Source organism: Excalfactoria chinensis, chromosome 14 (genome assembly GCF_039878825.1).
Source record: "Excalfactoria chinensis isolate bCotChi1 chromosome 14, bCotChi1.hap2, whole genome shotgun sequence".
In the NCBI taxonomy this organism is placed as follows: Eukaryota; Metazoa; Chordata; class Aves; order Galliformes; family Phasianidae; genus Excalfactoria; species Excalfactoria chinensis.
In genome coordinates, this window is record NC_092838.1 from 3,148,717 (window position 1) to 3,166,463 (window position 17,747).

Here is a 17,747-nt window from a genome sequence, read left to right on the forward strand (position 1 = left end):
TGTGTACATGGCAGGAGCATTTGGCTGTGCTGTGCAGGCACGACCTCTATAAATTATGTGCAGATACGTACATGCAGAGAGAAGCAGTTTGCTGTTACCCCCTATCCCCTATTTCAGGGGGTGAAAAAAGGGAATTGATAAAAACAAACTCTCTGAGCTGTTTATACTGCAGCTGTGCTGCAGTTTGTTTTTTGTTTTGACCAAAGGAGTTTTTCTCAGGAAAAACAAAATAGCTCAATAGAAAGTAAGAGATGTCACAGACTTTGGGCCTGACTGCCCTGTGCTGCGTTGGACCCTCTGCTCAAGGCATCCTGCCCTGCTGCAGTGTGGGAAGGGGCTGTGGCTCTGGGGCAGCTTTGGTCCTGCTGTGAGTCCAAAGGTGTTTTTTGTCATCATGTGTTGGATGGTAAATAATGAAGATGACAATTGGAAACCCTAATGATATAATGCCATATAATCTGTGTTCCATTAGAAGTAATACTCTCTATAGGGAGATAACGGTGCTGCTTTGGACTTTAAGGGAGCTCATTCATACCAAATTGCCTTTTATTTTTACACGTTAAGTACCAGCAATGTTTTCTACCATGCATGACATGCTCCTGCCAATGTTTGCTGTCCTGGGGAATGTGGTGAAGCCACTCTCGTGGCTCCTCTCCCAAGCAGCAGCAGATGGTTTCTGACTCCAGAAATCACTTCACGTTTAACTAAATTTCCTAGCTGAAAATTTGGAGGCATGGTTTTACTTGCTTATGAAGAAAAACTCTTCAAAAAAACCCTTAGAAAGAAAATGGGAGGCTGTCTGTGTTTTGCTTCCTGCTCCCCTCTCCTCCCTGCTGTCCTCCTGTCCCCATCTCCCCTCCCCAGTTCATCCCTCCGAAAATACCAAAGGATGGATTTTGCTGCATCGAGTTGGGAGCGTGGAACAAACATCCGCAACGCGTGTGAGGAGGCAAATGCAGCCACCATCGGCAGCGGAGTTTGTTTCTTTTTTATTTCCTAAAGGGGAAAAAAGAAAAAAAAAAAAAAGAAATTGGCTCCCTCTCCTGCTGTGCTGGAGATAACAATGGCGCATTGTGCCGCGCCGCAGCTGCTGAAATTTGACTAGATCCAACTGAAGAAAACAGGAGCAGGTGGGTCAACAACGTGACCCCTTCGTTCCCAGCAGTATCAGTGTGCGCCAGGGCCGGAGGGATGGGGTTGAGGTGAGCCCCGATTTCAGCCCCGCATCAGTGGGGCGCATTGGTTTGGGCTTTGGGTGTGAGCTGCCTTGTTGCCTCTCTGAGATGACTTCAGTGCCTGCAAGTGCTGCGGGCGTCGCTGTTTCTAAAATGGGTTTTGGTCTGCTCGGCACCGTGCGTGGTGCACTGGTGTCGCTCCAGTGCTGGTACCCAGTTCCCATGCTGTGCCAGTGTCTGGTTTATGCTGCTTAGTGTGTGCCCTCTGCTCCCCAGAGCGTGGCATTATTTGAAATTCATGATGTTGATGATTATTTTTTTCACTGTTTAGTCGTGGTGCTATGCAGGAGGATGCAGCTAGGATTGAGGATGCACACTGGGGAGAGATGGGTGTCAGCTTGGTCCTAATGTGCAAAGCGAAGCAGGAAGGGAAAATGTAATATGGAGAGGCAATGACAGAAGTGGGGAAGTTGCAAAAGGGGAGAGCAGCAGCAGTGGGTGGGTGGCTGCAGGCTGGGAGAGGAGGGTTGGAGACATGGAGGAACCAAAGGAGGCATGTGGCTGCTTGGTGTGTGCTAGCATGGGAAATCGATCCCCGTGACCACATTGCCAGCAGCGGATCTGAGTGCATCCGGAAGAGGATTGTTAATAAATCAGAGACTCTTCGTGCCTATCTGCAACCTAGTCTTGTTTTTTAGCAAGAGTTTGGTGGGATCTGATATGGCAGTCAGCAGCAGAGTAAAGCACAGCACAACACTAAAGGTCCGACTGCAGGAGCAAATCTGCCCGTTGCTGTTGGTGGGCACAGAGAAGCTGAAGATGAATAGGATTTAGCTGCAAGTGGAGAAGGTTTAGATGGAGGTGTCTGCAGCAGTGCTGCTGTGACCGTGGTTTGCCCTCAGCTGCAATTGCAGCAAACCCTGCTCAGTGCCAGCTCAGCTGTGCCCACTGCCAGCCTGTGCTGCCTGCAGGGGGATCAGCATCTCCCACCAGCAGCTGGAGTCTGGCCCACAGTGCTCACCTCCCTGCTGGTATCGTGGCACAGTGTTGTGCCCATAGTGCTGCTCTGTGCTGTGTGGCAGTGCCAGGCCTCCAGCTTGTTGCTTTGGGGCACAAAGCACAGGTGTAGGCTGAGCTCTACCGTGCCTGGAGGCCACTGCATAGCAGGAGGGCTGTGGCTTTGCTTTGCATGCATGAGTGCCTGAATTTAGGGTGTAACCCACATTGTGCACTGCTCTGTCGTTTGATGCTCTTTTCCATGCCTGCAAGCAAACACCTTCCTGGGAGCTGTGATGAAAAATCAAACAGAGAAAACTGCATTTGCATGCGGGTCTGAGGCTGATGGAGATGCCATCCTCGGTGTCTTGCATGCACAGTGGTGTCTGCGAGGAGCACAGCATTAACATATGAAAGCACAGCCAACAGTGGGTTCTTGTATGGGCAGAAGTGCAGAGCTGCGGTGCCAGTTCGACCCATAACTGCTGTCTGCAGCCGGGTTGGGTAACAATTAACCTTTCAGTCATGTGTCAGCCATTGCTTTCCTGGTGCAGCTGCTTTTAACAATGCACGTCACTTCTCCTTCCAGCAGTGCTGGCTTTGGCACTTGGAGGGTCTGTTTGAGGAAGCACAAATGATGGAGGAAGACTGGTATTTTCTTTTTAATTACATTTTCATGTAAGGATCCTCACATATATCAAATGAGATTCCACTACAGCTGCTTCTGATACTTTAAAGTGAGCTCAGCATAGTTTTGTACGTGTGACAAAAGCATGTCATTTTCCTGGGTCACTTTGCACATTGCAATGCTCTTTGCTTCGTAACAGCCCGTGCATTTGCTTCGTGCTGGGTGAAGTAACCATGTAAACAACACGAGTGTTTGGCATATGCAGCAGAACCCACGGCAGCACGCATAGATAACACAGTGTTGGGTGCTAGAGAGAGAGCTGCTGGGGAATGCATTTACAGGGGTGTGTTTTTCTGAAGCTCACGTTCTTATGTAAAGCAACTTGATTTCATATAGACTGGTCAGTGTGTGATGTGCAGAGCTGGGAGCCACCTTCCCTTGGGTTAACGTTCTTTTTCCACTTGTGAATTGAAAGTTGGTGACGGGGTCACTTGCAGGACTTCTAAAGCAAATCTTTGCCTTTGTATTTCTCTGCAGGGTGGGAGTCACAGCTCCTGGAGACCGGCTTCCTGGGGATGTTTCTCTGCCCACTCTGGACCCTGTCCCGGCTGCCCCGTTCCACACCTCCATCCAGCATCGTCATCTGGGGCTTCCGCTGGCTGATCTTCAGGATCATGCTGGGAGCGGTGAGTGGGGCTCTTTGGTTGGGCTTTTGGGTTTTGTCTTTGGGTTGTTGGTTTGTTTTTTTTGCTGAGGTGGCAGCAATGGGAACGTCCAATCCCAGCCAGAAATCCCAGAGCACTGCGGTCCTCCAGTTCAGGACTTTCCTAGTTAATAAGGAAGGAGCTTGGAGCAGGAAATGCTTCTTGCTCTGTTTGCAGAGTCATTATTGTTAGTGTTTATTTAAAGAAAGGCAAACACGTGCTTACTCCTGTGCGTGGATACGTTGGTGCTGCTCTTGGATTTGGCACTGTTGAAGGAACTGAAGTGAAGCTGAAGACTTGGCCGTTGTGGCTCTTTGATAAGATACTTGGCAATGCAGTGGGTAATTCCCCAGAGCTTTACTTTGAGGTATTTTTTTTGTCTTTGTGTGTGCTTTACTGAAATGTCATTCTTTACTCCGTGATTTCAAAGAGAACAATTGCTGTGTTACTGTCCGAGTTGCTGGTGGAAATTCCCAAGTCACTTGTAAAAGAATCCATCGGGAACTGACACATGGTTGTTAAGATAGAGGTGTGGCAGAGCATTACCCTGCAGTCCAGAGCTGCAAATGGATGCAAGTGGATGCTTCAAAACATCCCCAGATCTTCATTTAGGATCACTGTAGAAATGCTGCAGGCAGTGGGACATCCCTGGGTCTCTTTTCTCTAAAGCCCTTCTTTCACCCCAGCCTCCTGAAGTGCTTGAAATCTACAGTGGAACTCAATAAGCTCTTAATTATCTCTCTTAATAATAAGAGCAAAGAATGTTTGAAGGGAACAGTGATAGCCAAGGGAAGCACAGTGTATGGTCACAAAAGCTGTTGCAGTTGTTGATGCACTTTGGGTCTGCAACAGGAAAGCTGCCCTCAGTGATATTCCTGGCGACTCATGTTGGGGGGGGTCCCTGTTCTGATGGACCCTCTGCAGTGTGGGCTGAGGGGTCTCCATCCTGCAAGGTAAGATCCCTCAAGGTGACCTGTTACTCCTCTGAAATAGTGAAGTCCTGAGTGCAGGTTACTCAGAATGCAGGTTGTTTTTTCCTACAGGATCATTGCTGTGAGTGTAATATTTGGTCTGTTTATCAGCAGTGATGTTTGGTGAGAATATCAGGGTTGCAGCAGTTCCCATCTCAGACAGAGGATGTCTGGCTCGTGTGGCCTCACTGCTCCTCAGCTGTGATTATAGAAGGACTCGATGCTCTGAGTGGAAGGAAATGCAGCTGACTTAAGCTGTGTTATTACTGAGTTTGTATCCTGCTTTCCTTATAAAATGAGACTCTGCTTTGCTCTTTCCTGTTGTAATATATATTCTGAATTATGGGACTGGCTTGTTGTAAAGGAAAATCATGAAGTCTGTGTTATCGTTACCTCTGTGCTGTTCCCCAGTAATAAATCTGCAGTTATTTTGGTGAGGGCACTTTGCAGTCGGTGCCGCCCCTCAAGCCCTTTGTGTGTGCTGGTTGCTGGTATGGCACTAACAGGCACGGGAGAGGAAAACATGGAAAGGTCATTAAAGGGGGATCTATACAAGCAAGTGGAAATCAGTGATTGATGGTATCTTTAATGTTTTGGGGCCCAAACATGTGTATGTTTCCTTCTCGGCTGGTGTAATGACGCTTGCAGGCACTGGGACAAGAGTTTAATGCGTGAAACCCAAGCATCCTCCTGCAGTGCAGGTGCACCTGCTCCAAGGCAATCTTTGATTTCTTCAGTAATCTGGGCAGGGGTTGAAACATGTGCACAAATGCAGCCTGAAGGGAGGGTTCCCAGGGGTGGGATTGACGGGGATTATGTCTCACGCAGAAAGTTTGGCTTTCCCTGCCTGGTTCCCTGGGGGCTGCTGAGCAGGCTGGGTATGGCTTTCCCTGCAAAATGCCATCTTCCAGCTCCCAGCCCTCCCTTGGGCTGGTTTTGTTTCACCCTATGCTGGTGGGTGAGCAATGTCATGTGCAGTTCTGAAGCTCATCTGAAACGTGTTGGCCTGTCTGGCTTTAGCAGTGTGACAGACCCCAGTAAAGGACTTCGGTTTCCCATTCCCATCTGAAGTCAGCTCCTGTATCAGGGACAGCAGAGAAGTGTGGATTTCACATTTCAGCCTCCTCCCACTCCCTTTCTTTTTCTCTTGTTTTTCCCATTCAGTGCATCACATTTAGGAACTCTTTCCATTCAGAATTCTAGCAACCAGAGAGCATTAAAACACTTGAGTTTTCTACCAAAGTAAATGCCAAAGTGCCTACACTTATCTCAGCCCATGCAAAGGATCAGACCAAGCCCAATAGCAGCTGGATGCAAAATCTAACTGCAAGGACACGGGCTGGATCTGAAGGACTTTCACTCAACCCAAATTGATATGACTGTTGTCATCATTGCCCCCAGGGAACATCCGTCATCCCCTTGAAACCTTCCCATACCCTACCACCCCGTACCACCCCGCACCCTTCTTTGCAGTCTGCTGGTTGAGAAGCACTGCAGCAGAAACCTGCACTTCAGACCATAGAAACCCACAGGGCTGGTGGGAGCCTCGTGGAGCTGTTCTGTTGCCTTAAAGCAACCGAGGGCAGGAGCTGCCATGAGTTCTCTGGGGAAGCCTTTGGGGCAGGTCTTGCTGCACCATGCTGGACTTCCAGCTGGGCTTCATTAAAAGAGATATTGCATGTGAGAGGTAAAATCATCCCATCTGCCTTCCTGTGCAAGGCAAGGAGAGGGTTCAGACTCTGCTGTTGGAGTTTGATTGGCAGCAAGCACTGGGCTGATCTCAAATATTGCTGGCTTTTTAAAAGGCATAATTATGTGATTCAATCTATATGTTTGATTTCTTCCTAATAATCCATTAGTGCAGGATGTAAAGACGGATGCTTCTTAGGAGCGTGCAGAGGCAAAAGAATAGCGGTCCCTTTGTGTGAGCGAGCAGCGTGGTAGGAAATGAGTGGTGCAAACAGATTCTTGCTGCTGATTTGTCTCAGAAGTGCTGTGTGACTCGAGATCCTTGCCTTGGTGTGGCTGTGCTATGATGGCTCAAGGCAGGCAAGCGGAACAGGGCAGCATCGCCCCTTTTCTTGCCTTCCAGCATTTCAAGGCCAAGGCACTGTGAGGCTGTGGGCTTTGTGATGAACAAGCTTCGTTTGCTTTTGTTTTCCTCTCTTGCAGGCAGCAAAATGCTCGTGAGCTGTCCTCTTACTCAAAAGCCTGACTTGTAGCTAAAGCTGCATTCATCCATGCTTCTCTCAATCTTGTTTTGCAAAAGGTCTGACAAAAAGTTGCACCGGGGGCAATGGGGACCTGTGCAGCCCTGAGACGATGCATGCCCACCAGCACAGTGCACTGCCAGGATATCGTGTGGCTCCTTGGGCAAGGAAAACCATCAGGGGTTTAATCTGTAAGCTGTAAAATTGTTTCTTCGTTAGTTGGAGTGTCAGGGAAAGGCTGCATGTGTGCACGCTTGCTCAGAATGTGTGAGAACTTGATCTTCAGCAGCACCTGTGTGTGTAGCTATAGTAACACTGATACATGCTGGTAACTGCAGAAACACGTGCAGAGGGATGGAGGTGATGGGCCATGGGCCGTACAGATCTGTAGTGGAGGCTCGTGCCTTCAGTGCAGGTGTGGCATCAGTGATGTCCACCTCAGTTATTCCCAAGGGCTGTCTGTGCTTGTTACACATCACTCCTCAAGCCTCACAGCAGAGGTTTGCTGTTGTCAGTGTCTGAGTTTAGATGGATTTTTATCCTCTCCAACTAAAGCAACTCCTGCGCCTCTTCCATCCCAGCCTTTTTGTTTATGCACTGAGATGGAGCATGCAGTTCCCTGTGTTTCATACAGCCAAGCTTATGACTGCTGTGCTGTAGTACTGATCCCATCCAGGTGCATGGTCTGAGCAAGCATCAGTGTGGATATGGCACAACAGTGCCCAATGCCCCAAGGTCCTCGCTGCTTCTTCTTGCTGTTCCATGGTAACTCCAGCCCTGACAGATTGCACTGGGCTTGGATCTGCTGCCACATCCCAGTCCTTGGGCAGCTGCGGAGCAGAGCCTGTGTGATCTTGGGGCTGTTTTCCCATTGCTGCAGTCAGGAGATGCGGGCACTCTGCGAACAGTGACCCTTCATAGGCACAAAGCAAGGTGAGCCCATGCACGTGCAGCAGCCTCATTGCACTGCTAATGGCCACTTCACAGGGCTTTCTGATATGTGTTTTGTTTTCCATCTCAATCAGCCTGCAGTGCTCAACGTCAGAGAGCACGAAGCGGTGCCGAGATGCTCAGGTTAGGACTAATTGGGTGCTGTTTGCTGAGCTTGGTGATGTTCTGTGCAAATGATTATCAGCACTGGGAACGTGGTGAGGTGTAACAGCACGTTGGGAAACTGGGAGCAAATGGGGAATTAAGGTGGAGCTGTGTCTTGCAAAAGATCACAGACATATGGAATAAGTTACTGGGGAAGGTGGCTGGAGCAGAGCACAAGTGAGTCTGAGACATCTTGATTAGTTTCTGGAGGAAGGGATTGAAGAGTGTAGTGGAAAAGCAGGGAAACAGGATTTAAAGCACATTACCACTTTAATTTAAAAGTGCCCAAAGCAAGGAAATTCAGATTTAAAGCTGCCAATCCTTCATTGGTGCACGCAGGTGTTGGAGCTGGGGTCTGTGTGCAGATGGGTCGGGGCCATGTAGGCTCAGCCCCCCAGAGTGGGGCAGAACCTTTGGGGCAGTTTGTGGAAGAGTCTCAGTTTTGCCTCAGGACTTGAACATACGGTGAGTGCACAACCCAGCAAAGCCCGATCCCTTTGTCACTGAAGCTGCTGTGTCCCACATCCTTGATGCCCTCCTTGGGATCCCTTACACCAATGCTCCTGGCTGAAAGCACTGTGCTTCACCATCTCCAAAAGCATCCTGGGTGCCCAGGGAAGGGCTGACACAAGGTTTCTTTACTTCCCATCACCTTGTATTCGAGTGCTTTTCATAGGGAGCTGTTTCCACCATGCCCCATTACAGATGTGTGAGCACAGGCAGAAATCTGTCATTTAGGGGATTCCTGTCCCTTCTTGCTGCTGCCTGCTGGATTGATACACATCCTTCCCCAGAGCTGTGGTACAATCAGCCTGTACTGAAATGACCACTGAGGTCCAGTGCTGCTCTGTGCTCATCCCAGCAGCATCTCCTCAGTCAGCTCAGACCCCAGGCTGCAGAGCAGAGCCGTCCTGAAGATTCTGTGTCACAAAATAATGTAAATCCTTCAGTATTTCAAGTGCTCACAGCATAGAGGAGGAGGGGAGAAAGATCATTTAAAGCAGGGAGTCTTGGGGAAGAAATGGTGCCAAAAGGTTTATAATAATCAGTAATAAATCCTTCCTCTAAATTCCCATCTCTGTTTCCTGCCGAGCATTCCCCATCCTTCACACCGAGATGTTGCTTTCAGAGGAAAAAGGGATCCGTTACCTCCAGATCAGGAGTCCACCATTCGCTGTTGACATCTTTTACATGTCATTTCCTTTGTCACGCTTAGACCCAGTGCTTTTTAAGCCCCTACAGCAGCTCATTGAAGAAACGAAGTGGTTCGCGTTGATCTCTTTGCATTTCGCTTTGTTTTTCGCCTGGATTCCTCGAAGAAAAGTGTCATAACGTGGGTGGCATTTTAAAGGTTACTGGAAAGGGTGGGGATGTGATTAGCTAATAAGGGAGATGAACTTTCTGGCAGAAGTAATGAAGACTTTGAAGGAAACAGAATGTGGATGCCTGCGGTAAAATTGCATTAGATGTAATGAAATAACAAGTTGGAATTCGGGAGATCTTTGTAAATACAGGGGAAGAAAAAGAAGAAGAAGAATCAAACGGATGTAGTTGTCATCTCAGTGACAAGCGTGCCCTGATCCTGGGCATTATGGCTCTGAAATTGAGAATAATTATTCTAATTTGTTTTATTACATTAGCGTGGGTAGGAGGGAAGAAAGGGAGCTTTCTTTTATGGCTTTCTCATTATTCAGAGGAAGGGCCAGACTCCTGACTCTGGCTCTGGGGCTTCATGGGAATTTTTGGAAAATGATGTCTGCAATGTTCTGACCTTTGCCGTCCCAGCTGCAGCCTCCTCCTCTCTGCAGGGATCCCACACTTGACTCCTTAGCAACCTCCTTTGTGCCTCTGATCTCTCTCCATTTGTCTAGTAATAGCCCTTGGCAGGAAGACGTGTTGTTCCTTCAGTGCCTCTAAAAGGCATGGAGCCGTTAATGCCAAGGACTTTTCAGAACCCCTTTCACCCAGTGCTTACAGCTCGTCTTCAAAGTCAATCAAACGCTGCTGCAGCAGCCTTGCTGCTTTCTCAAAGGGTCTTTCTGATAGCAGAGGGGAAAAAGCAATAGCAAATAGAGCAGGAGCCCACTCGGGTGACTTATCTTCCAGAAGCACAGCAGTCCATTGGGATGCTGCGCCGTGCCTTTGCAATGCCTCCAGTTTAGCTCCAGCAGGTTTGCAATGCATCAAAACCTCCACAACAAAGCGTTGTCCATTTGTCCCGTTGCATCTTCATTTGTCTCGTTGCATCGTCCATTTCTCTTGTTGCACTGTCCATTTGCTCACGTGCACTCTGCTAGCTTTGTGCAGCAATTGAGTTCCCACTCAGCACTGCTGTGCTCTTGGGTGTCCCAGTCTGCATGGAGCTGCCCCACATCTGGGACCAGCCCTGTGCTCACCCACAGGTGGGCTGTGCAGTTGACACTTGGGGTCGTGGTTGGTGGGCATGGAGGGATGAGCTGGGGTTGGACTTGGTGATCTGAAAGAGCTTTTCCAGCCGTAATGGTTCTGTGATGCTAAATGTGGAGCCCTGTCCCGTAGCCTGCTGATGTTGGGAAGCCCATCACCTCAAACCTCAGTGGTGCTGACAGAGCAAAGCTATAAACAGCAGTGCCACCTGAGGAGTGTGTGTTGTCATTCTCTGGCTAAGAAAGTATTGTTCCAGCCCTTGTTATTTCTCTCTTTGCACAGAAAGAAACAGGAGGGATTTGAATGACCAGCTGCTAATATAAGGAGAGGTCGGTAGGAGCACCAGCTACCAGCTCTTTTGGGAGCCTTTCCTTGCTGCTGTTGGAGTTGTAGAAGGAAGTTTCCCAACAGCCTGATACCTGTGTCACATCCTCACCATGTGGCACTTCTAAGAGCAAAGAACGGGCTCTGTGTGCAGTGCACAGTCTTAGCAGGCATGCAGTGCTCTGTGACTGCTTTGTGTTGGATCCTGGATTGGAGAGCTGTGTCTGCCATGGAGCAGAGTTGCCTTGAGGCGTTGACTTTGGAACGTCTCTTCTTCTTCTGTTTGGGGTCTAAATTACAGCTGGTTTGTCTTCAAAACAGGTTTGTGTAGACTTGGATTTCAAAGAAGTGGAAGCCACGTTATGTGTGGGTAGGATGGAGCGTGGATTGGCGGGCTGTTGGGTGCAAGGTGTGAGGTGCTCTTCTGGATTCTCTCTGGGAGCACTCAATACTATGAGAGAAACCGAAATCCCAGAACTGAGGGTTGTCCTCTGAGATATATTCCTTTTTCAGCCGTCGTTTGATTCATGAAGTCACAGAACGGAGGTCTTTGGGTGGACCCCATTCCCTACCGCATCAAGGCAGGGGTTGCAGACACAGCCGCAGTCACCAGGCTCTTTCTGTCTTGCCGTCCTATTGGTCTGTCTGTACCATTTCATTTCTTTTCTTGGGGCTGAAAAAGTCTCAAAGAGCGCTTTGTTCCTCATTGACACTCCAGGGAAAAAAAAAAAGGGGGGGGGGGAGGAAAAAAAAAAGGAGGAAAAAACCGTGGAAAATCTGACATCTGCATTGTAGAGAAAAATCAATAGATGGGGAGGAATATAATTATCCCCCACTCCTGAAAGAATTTTTGCAATATTTTTTTGTAACGGTGACTCACATCGGCTTCGTGCTTGAATGACATTTTAATTATTTTGGCTTTTTTTTTTTCAGTTTGAATCACCAAAGTGCAGCAGCCCGGACAGGGGGTACAGCAGGGCTGAGCTGTCTGTGGGGTGGGTTGTGGGATGGAAGGGGCTGCCTGTTGTTGCTGGCATCTGACCTGGCACTGCCCAAGAGCCCAGTGCTCAAAGCCATGATGCTGAGAGATGCACCACACGGCTGTGTGCACATCCCATGTGGAGCTTGTGTCCGTTGTGTTTGCAAGTGGAGAAGGGCAGAAGGGATCGCTCCTCTATCTATCTGCATGGTGTGCTGCTCCTTCTGAAAGCTGTGCAATTTGACCAGCAGAGCCTGCTGCAAGGTGGGCAGCAGCCTTGCTTGTCATGGGTGGGAAAGCTGTTGGTAAACTTCCTCTCTATGGCTTAATTTCATCCCTTTTATAGGGATTTTATATAGGCATTTCATTTGATACTATTAAAACAAGTAGTAACAATCAAAAGTCTTAAATGTAGTTTTCCTTCAAGATGGGAAATGCTGGAGGATGTGATGCACCTGAATTGCACACCCAGGGCTGTGGTAGGGGCAGGTGCTGCGGCTGTGCAGTAAATCAGCAGTGGGATCTCAGCTCCCCCTTTCTCGGGCCTTGCTGCTGCTCAGGAGGGGCTGTGCAGCCCCGTCCTATTGGTATGAATTTAATAATTCTGGTTAGAACTGGATTCAAAGCAAGGCCACAGGGTCGAGAGGGCAGTTGCCGGTTCAGTTCACCACCTGTTTCCTTCCCTTTAGCTTCTATTTAATTTGTATCGCTGAATACCTTTCTCTTCTGATACAGAGGGCTTTGAAAGTGCCTGCACCAACCTCCGGTGTGCAAACAGAGCAGTGCTGCAGTGCTTCTGCAAGTGTCCTCCCGTGCTGGGGCTGTTTGTGGGCGTGCATTCACCTCCAGCAGTGGGGAAGACAAATTGACTTTGAGTGCTGCAGCCCTGCCCTCCCAGCTCAATGTACCCCTTTTTATTTGATCTGATGGTAAAACTTGAAAAGGTTTTGGAAGTCACTTTTTTTTGCCCACTCTTCTTGTACTCTGAAGGTGTTGGACAGATCTTGCTCTCAAAAAATGGCCCCAAAGTGCTGGAGAAGCCCTTTGTTGAAGTCCTGATCTCCGTTACAGCCATTGGCTTCAACATGGCCTTAATGTATTGAGACATGGGGCTTGTTCCTAGCTCAGCTCCCACCCAAATCTAACTGATCTGTGGGGCTCAATCTCAATCATGGGCTTAAAAACTGAATGCTTTGGGCTGCACTGAGCTGAGGAAGGACCACTTCCCTTTTTCATTTTCTTTTGCTTGCAAGGGACAGCTGGAGGAGTGGGGTCTGCAGTGGGGTCCCAAACTCGGCTTAGTGTCTGCCCCAGATACTCCATGTGTGATGCTTTCATCCTGGGTCCAAATGGTAGAGGGCTCTCCCAGTGCTGATGCACCCTGATGTTGTCCCGTGCCTTCAGGCTCCTTTTCCTCCTGGTCCCTACCCTAACACAGGACACTTTGGGTACATCAGAGATGCATGAGCCTGTCTGTGAGTGAGGGACGGGGCATTTTCCCCATGCTTTGATCTGTGTTACGGCACCGTAATCTGCTGCAGCTGTGGAGTTTAGGCCAGTTCATATGCACAGGGAAATCTTGAGAATGGGTTGGGAAAATTGCTAGCAGGCTGACAGCAATCCAGCGGCTGAGAGATGCCGGCAGATGTGAGGTTCCCCATCTCCTTCTCCCTCATCCTCCACCAACTGAGCTTGCAGGGACTGCAGGCATCCTCTTATCCCACTTTTTTTCCTGATGCTCCTCTGGATGCCTCTGTCTGAGGCCGAAGCAGTTATCAGTGTGCTGGCAGTGGCTGTGCTGTTGGGCTGTGTGCAGTCCCCACTGCTTGCTGTACCCCGGTGTGCTGTAGGACACAGGCAGGCACAGCAGCTTTGTGTGCTGATGGGTGCACAGTGGCTCTGTGCTGCCTACATGCCCCAGGGCCACTTATTCTTTCAGCCACTGGGGAACCCAGTGTGGGATCTGGGAACAGCAGCGGTGTGAGAAGGACCTGAAGTGCCCCATAATCGTGGAAGCAGGAGCGTTCTGTGCTGAAAGCAGTTTGATGTTAAGAGCTTGAAGTGATTTTCCTGTTTGATAGCTTTGTAGTAAACAAAACGTGATTAATTCCCTTCGTGACTCATTGCGGGAGAGATTTTGAGTTTTATCACAGCCTTCTTCTATTGTATCCTTGCTTTAATTATCTCAGCAGAATAACAGAGCGTGCTGAGAGCTTGCACAAGGCAGGGGGAAGGTCATTGAAGTATCTGTCCTTTAGTCCCTGCATAGAGCCTTTCTTTGCATCCTTTCTGCCCTGACAGCACTGTCGGCTGTGGCGCATCCTGCCCGATGCTATCGCTGCATCCTGTAACTCTAGAAACAATCCTAGGGGCTGAGTGAGCACGGCTGGTCGGGGGGGCTGGAGCAGCTGTTGCTGCCAGGAGCCTGTCCTGCCCTGGAGCAGGAACGAGGGGAAACGCAGCCCTTGCTACTGGGGCAGCCCCTAGCCCACTCTCCCATTCTGCAGCTCCCCTCTGGTATGACTTAGCATGCCTTTAGCTGTGCCTTTTGGACCAGCTCCGCTTGGCTTTTTGGTGATGGTGGTGCTGGAGGGACTGTCCCATTGCTGTATCACTTGCTGCATCCTCTGCTCCTTTTCTCTGGTTGCAAACACATTGCTTTGCTCTGTAGTATTGGCAGCAGTTACCTCTCGGGAGGTGTTTTTCTTGCCACACATCATAGGCTCATAGTTTTTAAGGTTGGAAGAGGCTTCTTGAATAAGTCCAACCCATCTCTCCGTGCCCACCAGCCACAGCCCTCAGTGCCACGTCTCCACAGTTCTCAACCACCTCCAGAGATGGTGACCCCACCACCTCCCTGTTGTGAGGGCTCTTAGGGATGGTGCTATCTGGCTGAAATTGTCTGGGTCTTGCAGGGCTGCCCTGTATGCAGTTGGCCTTGGGGCTCTTGTCCTGCTCCACAAGGTGTGCTGAGGCATCTGCTGGGTTCCCCAGGCCCATTCCTGGTTAAAAATGACAGGATAGAAGTTGCCAAAGTCAATGATTTCTGAAAGAGTTTATTGATTCTTGTTCACTGTCCTCTGCCATTAACATTAGCTTGTAAAATATTTCACGTTTGGAAAAGGGGGGAAATGGAAATAAAAATGTACATGCAGCAGCAGATGGGCAAAATCTGCTCAATCCGAGCACCAGATACAACTTCAGGCTGTGAGTAGCCCTGCTGAAAGCAGTGGGGTCACCTCGTTCACAGAGACACGCATTGAAGCATCATCTGCTGTGAGGCTCAGACCGGGAGAGGTGCAGATTTCCTGTTAGTTTGTGTCCAATAATCTCGTAGTTATTCCTGTGCAGCTTGTTTGGTTCAGGAAGTCAGAGCTGGGTTAAGCCCGAGGTCCAACTAATTTACATCATCTGATGGCACGTATCCGGGACAGAATGCAGAAGATACAGCGATCTGCTCATGGCAGAGCCTACAGAAGCTAAGGATAGATCTGCTCAGCCAGGCTGTACCACAGCACTGTGACCTTCTCCTCCTCCGGGCTGTCAGGAAAAGGAATAAAAAAGGAACAAGGGCAGCATTGGGTCCTTGCAGAAACTCCGCAGATTTTTCTGCTAAAGAAGGCAGGAACGTTACAATTAGGGGCAATGTCAGAGGTAGGCAAATAGCCCCTGATTGTATGCAGATGATAGAGAGTTGGTTCAGCTTTTTGACTAGCGGAGCTTTCCTCAATTTGGGATATTGTGATCCTAATCAGAGACCTTTAGCTGTACATCAAAGCCTGCATAGCTCGGGGCTGGCACGGGCTGATTGAGAGGCTTCCTGCTCATCCCTGCCCAGGTGTCCTTCCTGCCGTGGCCGACTGATTCCTTTTTAGTCCTCATCACCGAGGCAAAGAAATTTAATCCCAATATTGCTGCCAGCCCTGGAATGGACCCACTGGTTTGGAAATGTCACCCTCTTGTTGCCTTGAAATATCAGTGCGCACAGCCTTTGCTACCTGCTAATTTCACTGCCAACCTCTAACCCGAGGTAGAGCAGACCTGTCATTAGCGCATTCATCTGTGTTTAGATCTGTCAGCTTCCTTCCCCTTCTCCTCTTTTGTTTCTCTAATTACTTTGATTGCATCTCTGCATCCAGCTCAGGGCTCCGGTGGCTGCTGAAGCTGCATGGTCCTCTGCCAGCATCCCCTCACCTATAGGGGTGCTTTAAAGAGGATTTTAAAGTCACAAATCAGCCATATGTAGGTTTGTAGGTGACTTTTCACTCTCTATCAAAGCGGTGCCAGAGACCAGTTCTCAGACTTTTCCTGGCTACAATTCTTCCCTATCCTGAAGGTTTCATACTAGACCTGGCAAATGGCTGGAGATGGGTAACAGAAAGGTTTGGGAATGGGCGCCTCACTCCGCCACGTGCTCTGAGGGCTGATGCCAGCTCTTGGTGTGCTCCTCCAGCCCCACTGCCCAACCCTGTTGTCATCCATCAGTGAGGTCCCGAGTACCTCCTGCTTTGCAGGGTCTGCTCCTTGGGCTGAGTTTGGAAATGAAAGCTTTCCATTTCCCCAGCAAGCTGTGCACTGAGCAGCCCTCCTGCTGTGCAGGTACCAGCGGAAGCAATGTAGCAGCAAAAGGAGCATTTGCTCAGAGCCCTCTCCTGTGTTGTCCTCTGAGGGACAACATCTGGACTCTGGGTATGGATGTGCCATGAATTTCCAGGGTGATGCCTGTTCCAGCCCTGCACTTCCCACTGGTACTGCTACTGCTCTCCTTGTGCTGTAACCAGAGATACTGACATCTAGAGATGATAATTTGGCGTGCAAGATCAAATAAAATATTCCTAATGCTGTTTTATTTGTGTGTGTTTTTTTTTTTTCCAGGGGTTGATTAAAATTCGAGGGGATCACTGCTGGAGAGACTTAACTTGCATGAATTATCACTACGAGGTGAGCAGTCTGCACTTTAAAACTGTTTCTTTTCTTGCCTGCTTTGCTTTGGTGGATTTTCCTGTAGCCTTTTCTCTGCTATGAGGCAGTTCTCCATATTGGTCTCCCTTTATTGTTGCCTTCAGCCTATGGCTGTGCTGTCAGCATCCGTGTGCCAGCTCAGTGATGCTGCTTTTCCCAACCACAGTCCTTAGAGAGCAATTTCTGTCCTCCCCCACTGCCATGGACTCTCAGGGATGAGTCTGAACTGTACAGAGAACTCCCTTTGTAAAAGCAGGGATAGGAAGGAACGGAATAGGCTTTCCCATAGCATTGTGCTGTGTGCTTTCTGCCAACATTTTCCTTTATTCCAAAACTCAGACATATGCAGACAGAAATAGAGCATCTCGGTGCTATCCAAGATGCCGAGCACTGATTGTTGGCAGTTCAGAATTGTGCAGCTTTATCTTTCTGACATCTGTTCCAATGGTTGCGTTACGTTCTGATTATAAACTGAGGTTTGTATTCTGGCTCTGTTCTTTGATTTTAGGGAGAGGGAGCTCAGCTTCCCCACTGCTTTTACCTATAGTTTTGCATTTGCATTTTGTATAAACAGAGATAGAAAGGTAAGAAATCACTGCGCATGGGGATGCTCTCCTGAGGAAGTCCTGGTTTCCTACGAAGTAAGCAGTGCTGTGAGTGTTAATGCCTTCTGCAGGTTATCATGGGAGACACTGAGTCACAGTGCTGGGGATCTGTGCTCTGTGCTCATATGAGGAGCAGGGAGCGTTTCACATCTGTGTGCACAGAGCTGCAGTGATCAGCCCTGATCTCTGGTGTAGTTTCTGTGCTGCCCCAGGGACGGACCTTTGGAGTGATGTCCTCAGTGGACCATCATCACATCTGGAAACCATTTTCCTTTTCCAATTAAACCTGATGGATCCTGACTTCCCTGACCTGCAGAACATATTCCAAGGTGTTGCCTATGGATGGCTTTTTGCAGGGGAGGCGCTGAGCAGCAGCTGTGGGGACACTTCTACAGCATCTCCCTTTCTACAGTTGTGTGATAAGAATTGTGTGTGAGTGCTGGGGACTGAGTTACCAATCCTGTTACAGGATCAGGATTCCTCTTTCCAAAACAGGAGAAGTTGTATCATTTTACCAGGTACGAGTTCCCCATCCCACAGCAGCCAGCCTGCCTAATCCCCTAGACTTCAAATGAAAACCAGAATCCGTTCTGTAACCCAGAAGGCTAATGAAGACCATTCCCATCCTACCCATAAGGCAGGATCCCCGCTGAAGTAATTGCGAACAGGGGCAGGGGCCAGATCAGATTATC

The 17,747-nt window shown here is 49.1% G+C and overlaps 1 protein-coding gene across 7 annotated transcripts in view; it reads left to right on the top strand.

Annotated features, from left to right (window-relative positions):
• Positions 1 to 17,747, top strand: part of LMF1 (lipase maturation factor 1) — a 175,225-nt gene that overhangs the window by 42,114 nt on the left and 115,364 nt on the right. For 5 of the 7 annotated variants that reach the window (XM_072349084.1, XM_072349078.1, XM_072349077.1 and 2 more), the window contains 2 exons: positions 3,337 to 3,485; positions 16,364 to 16,429. In XM_072349084.1, coding sequence (XP_072205185.1) covers positions 3,337 to 3,485; positions 16,364 to 16,429 — 215 coding nt within the window. Of the gene's footprint in view, positions 1 to 2,780; positions 2,850 to 2,903; positions 2,928 to 3,336; positions 3,486 to 16,363; positions 16,430 to 17,747 lie in introns of those variants that run through there. The other 2 variants (XM_072349082.1, XM_072349083.1) reach the window with 2 other exon arrangements.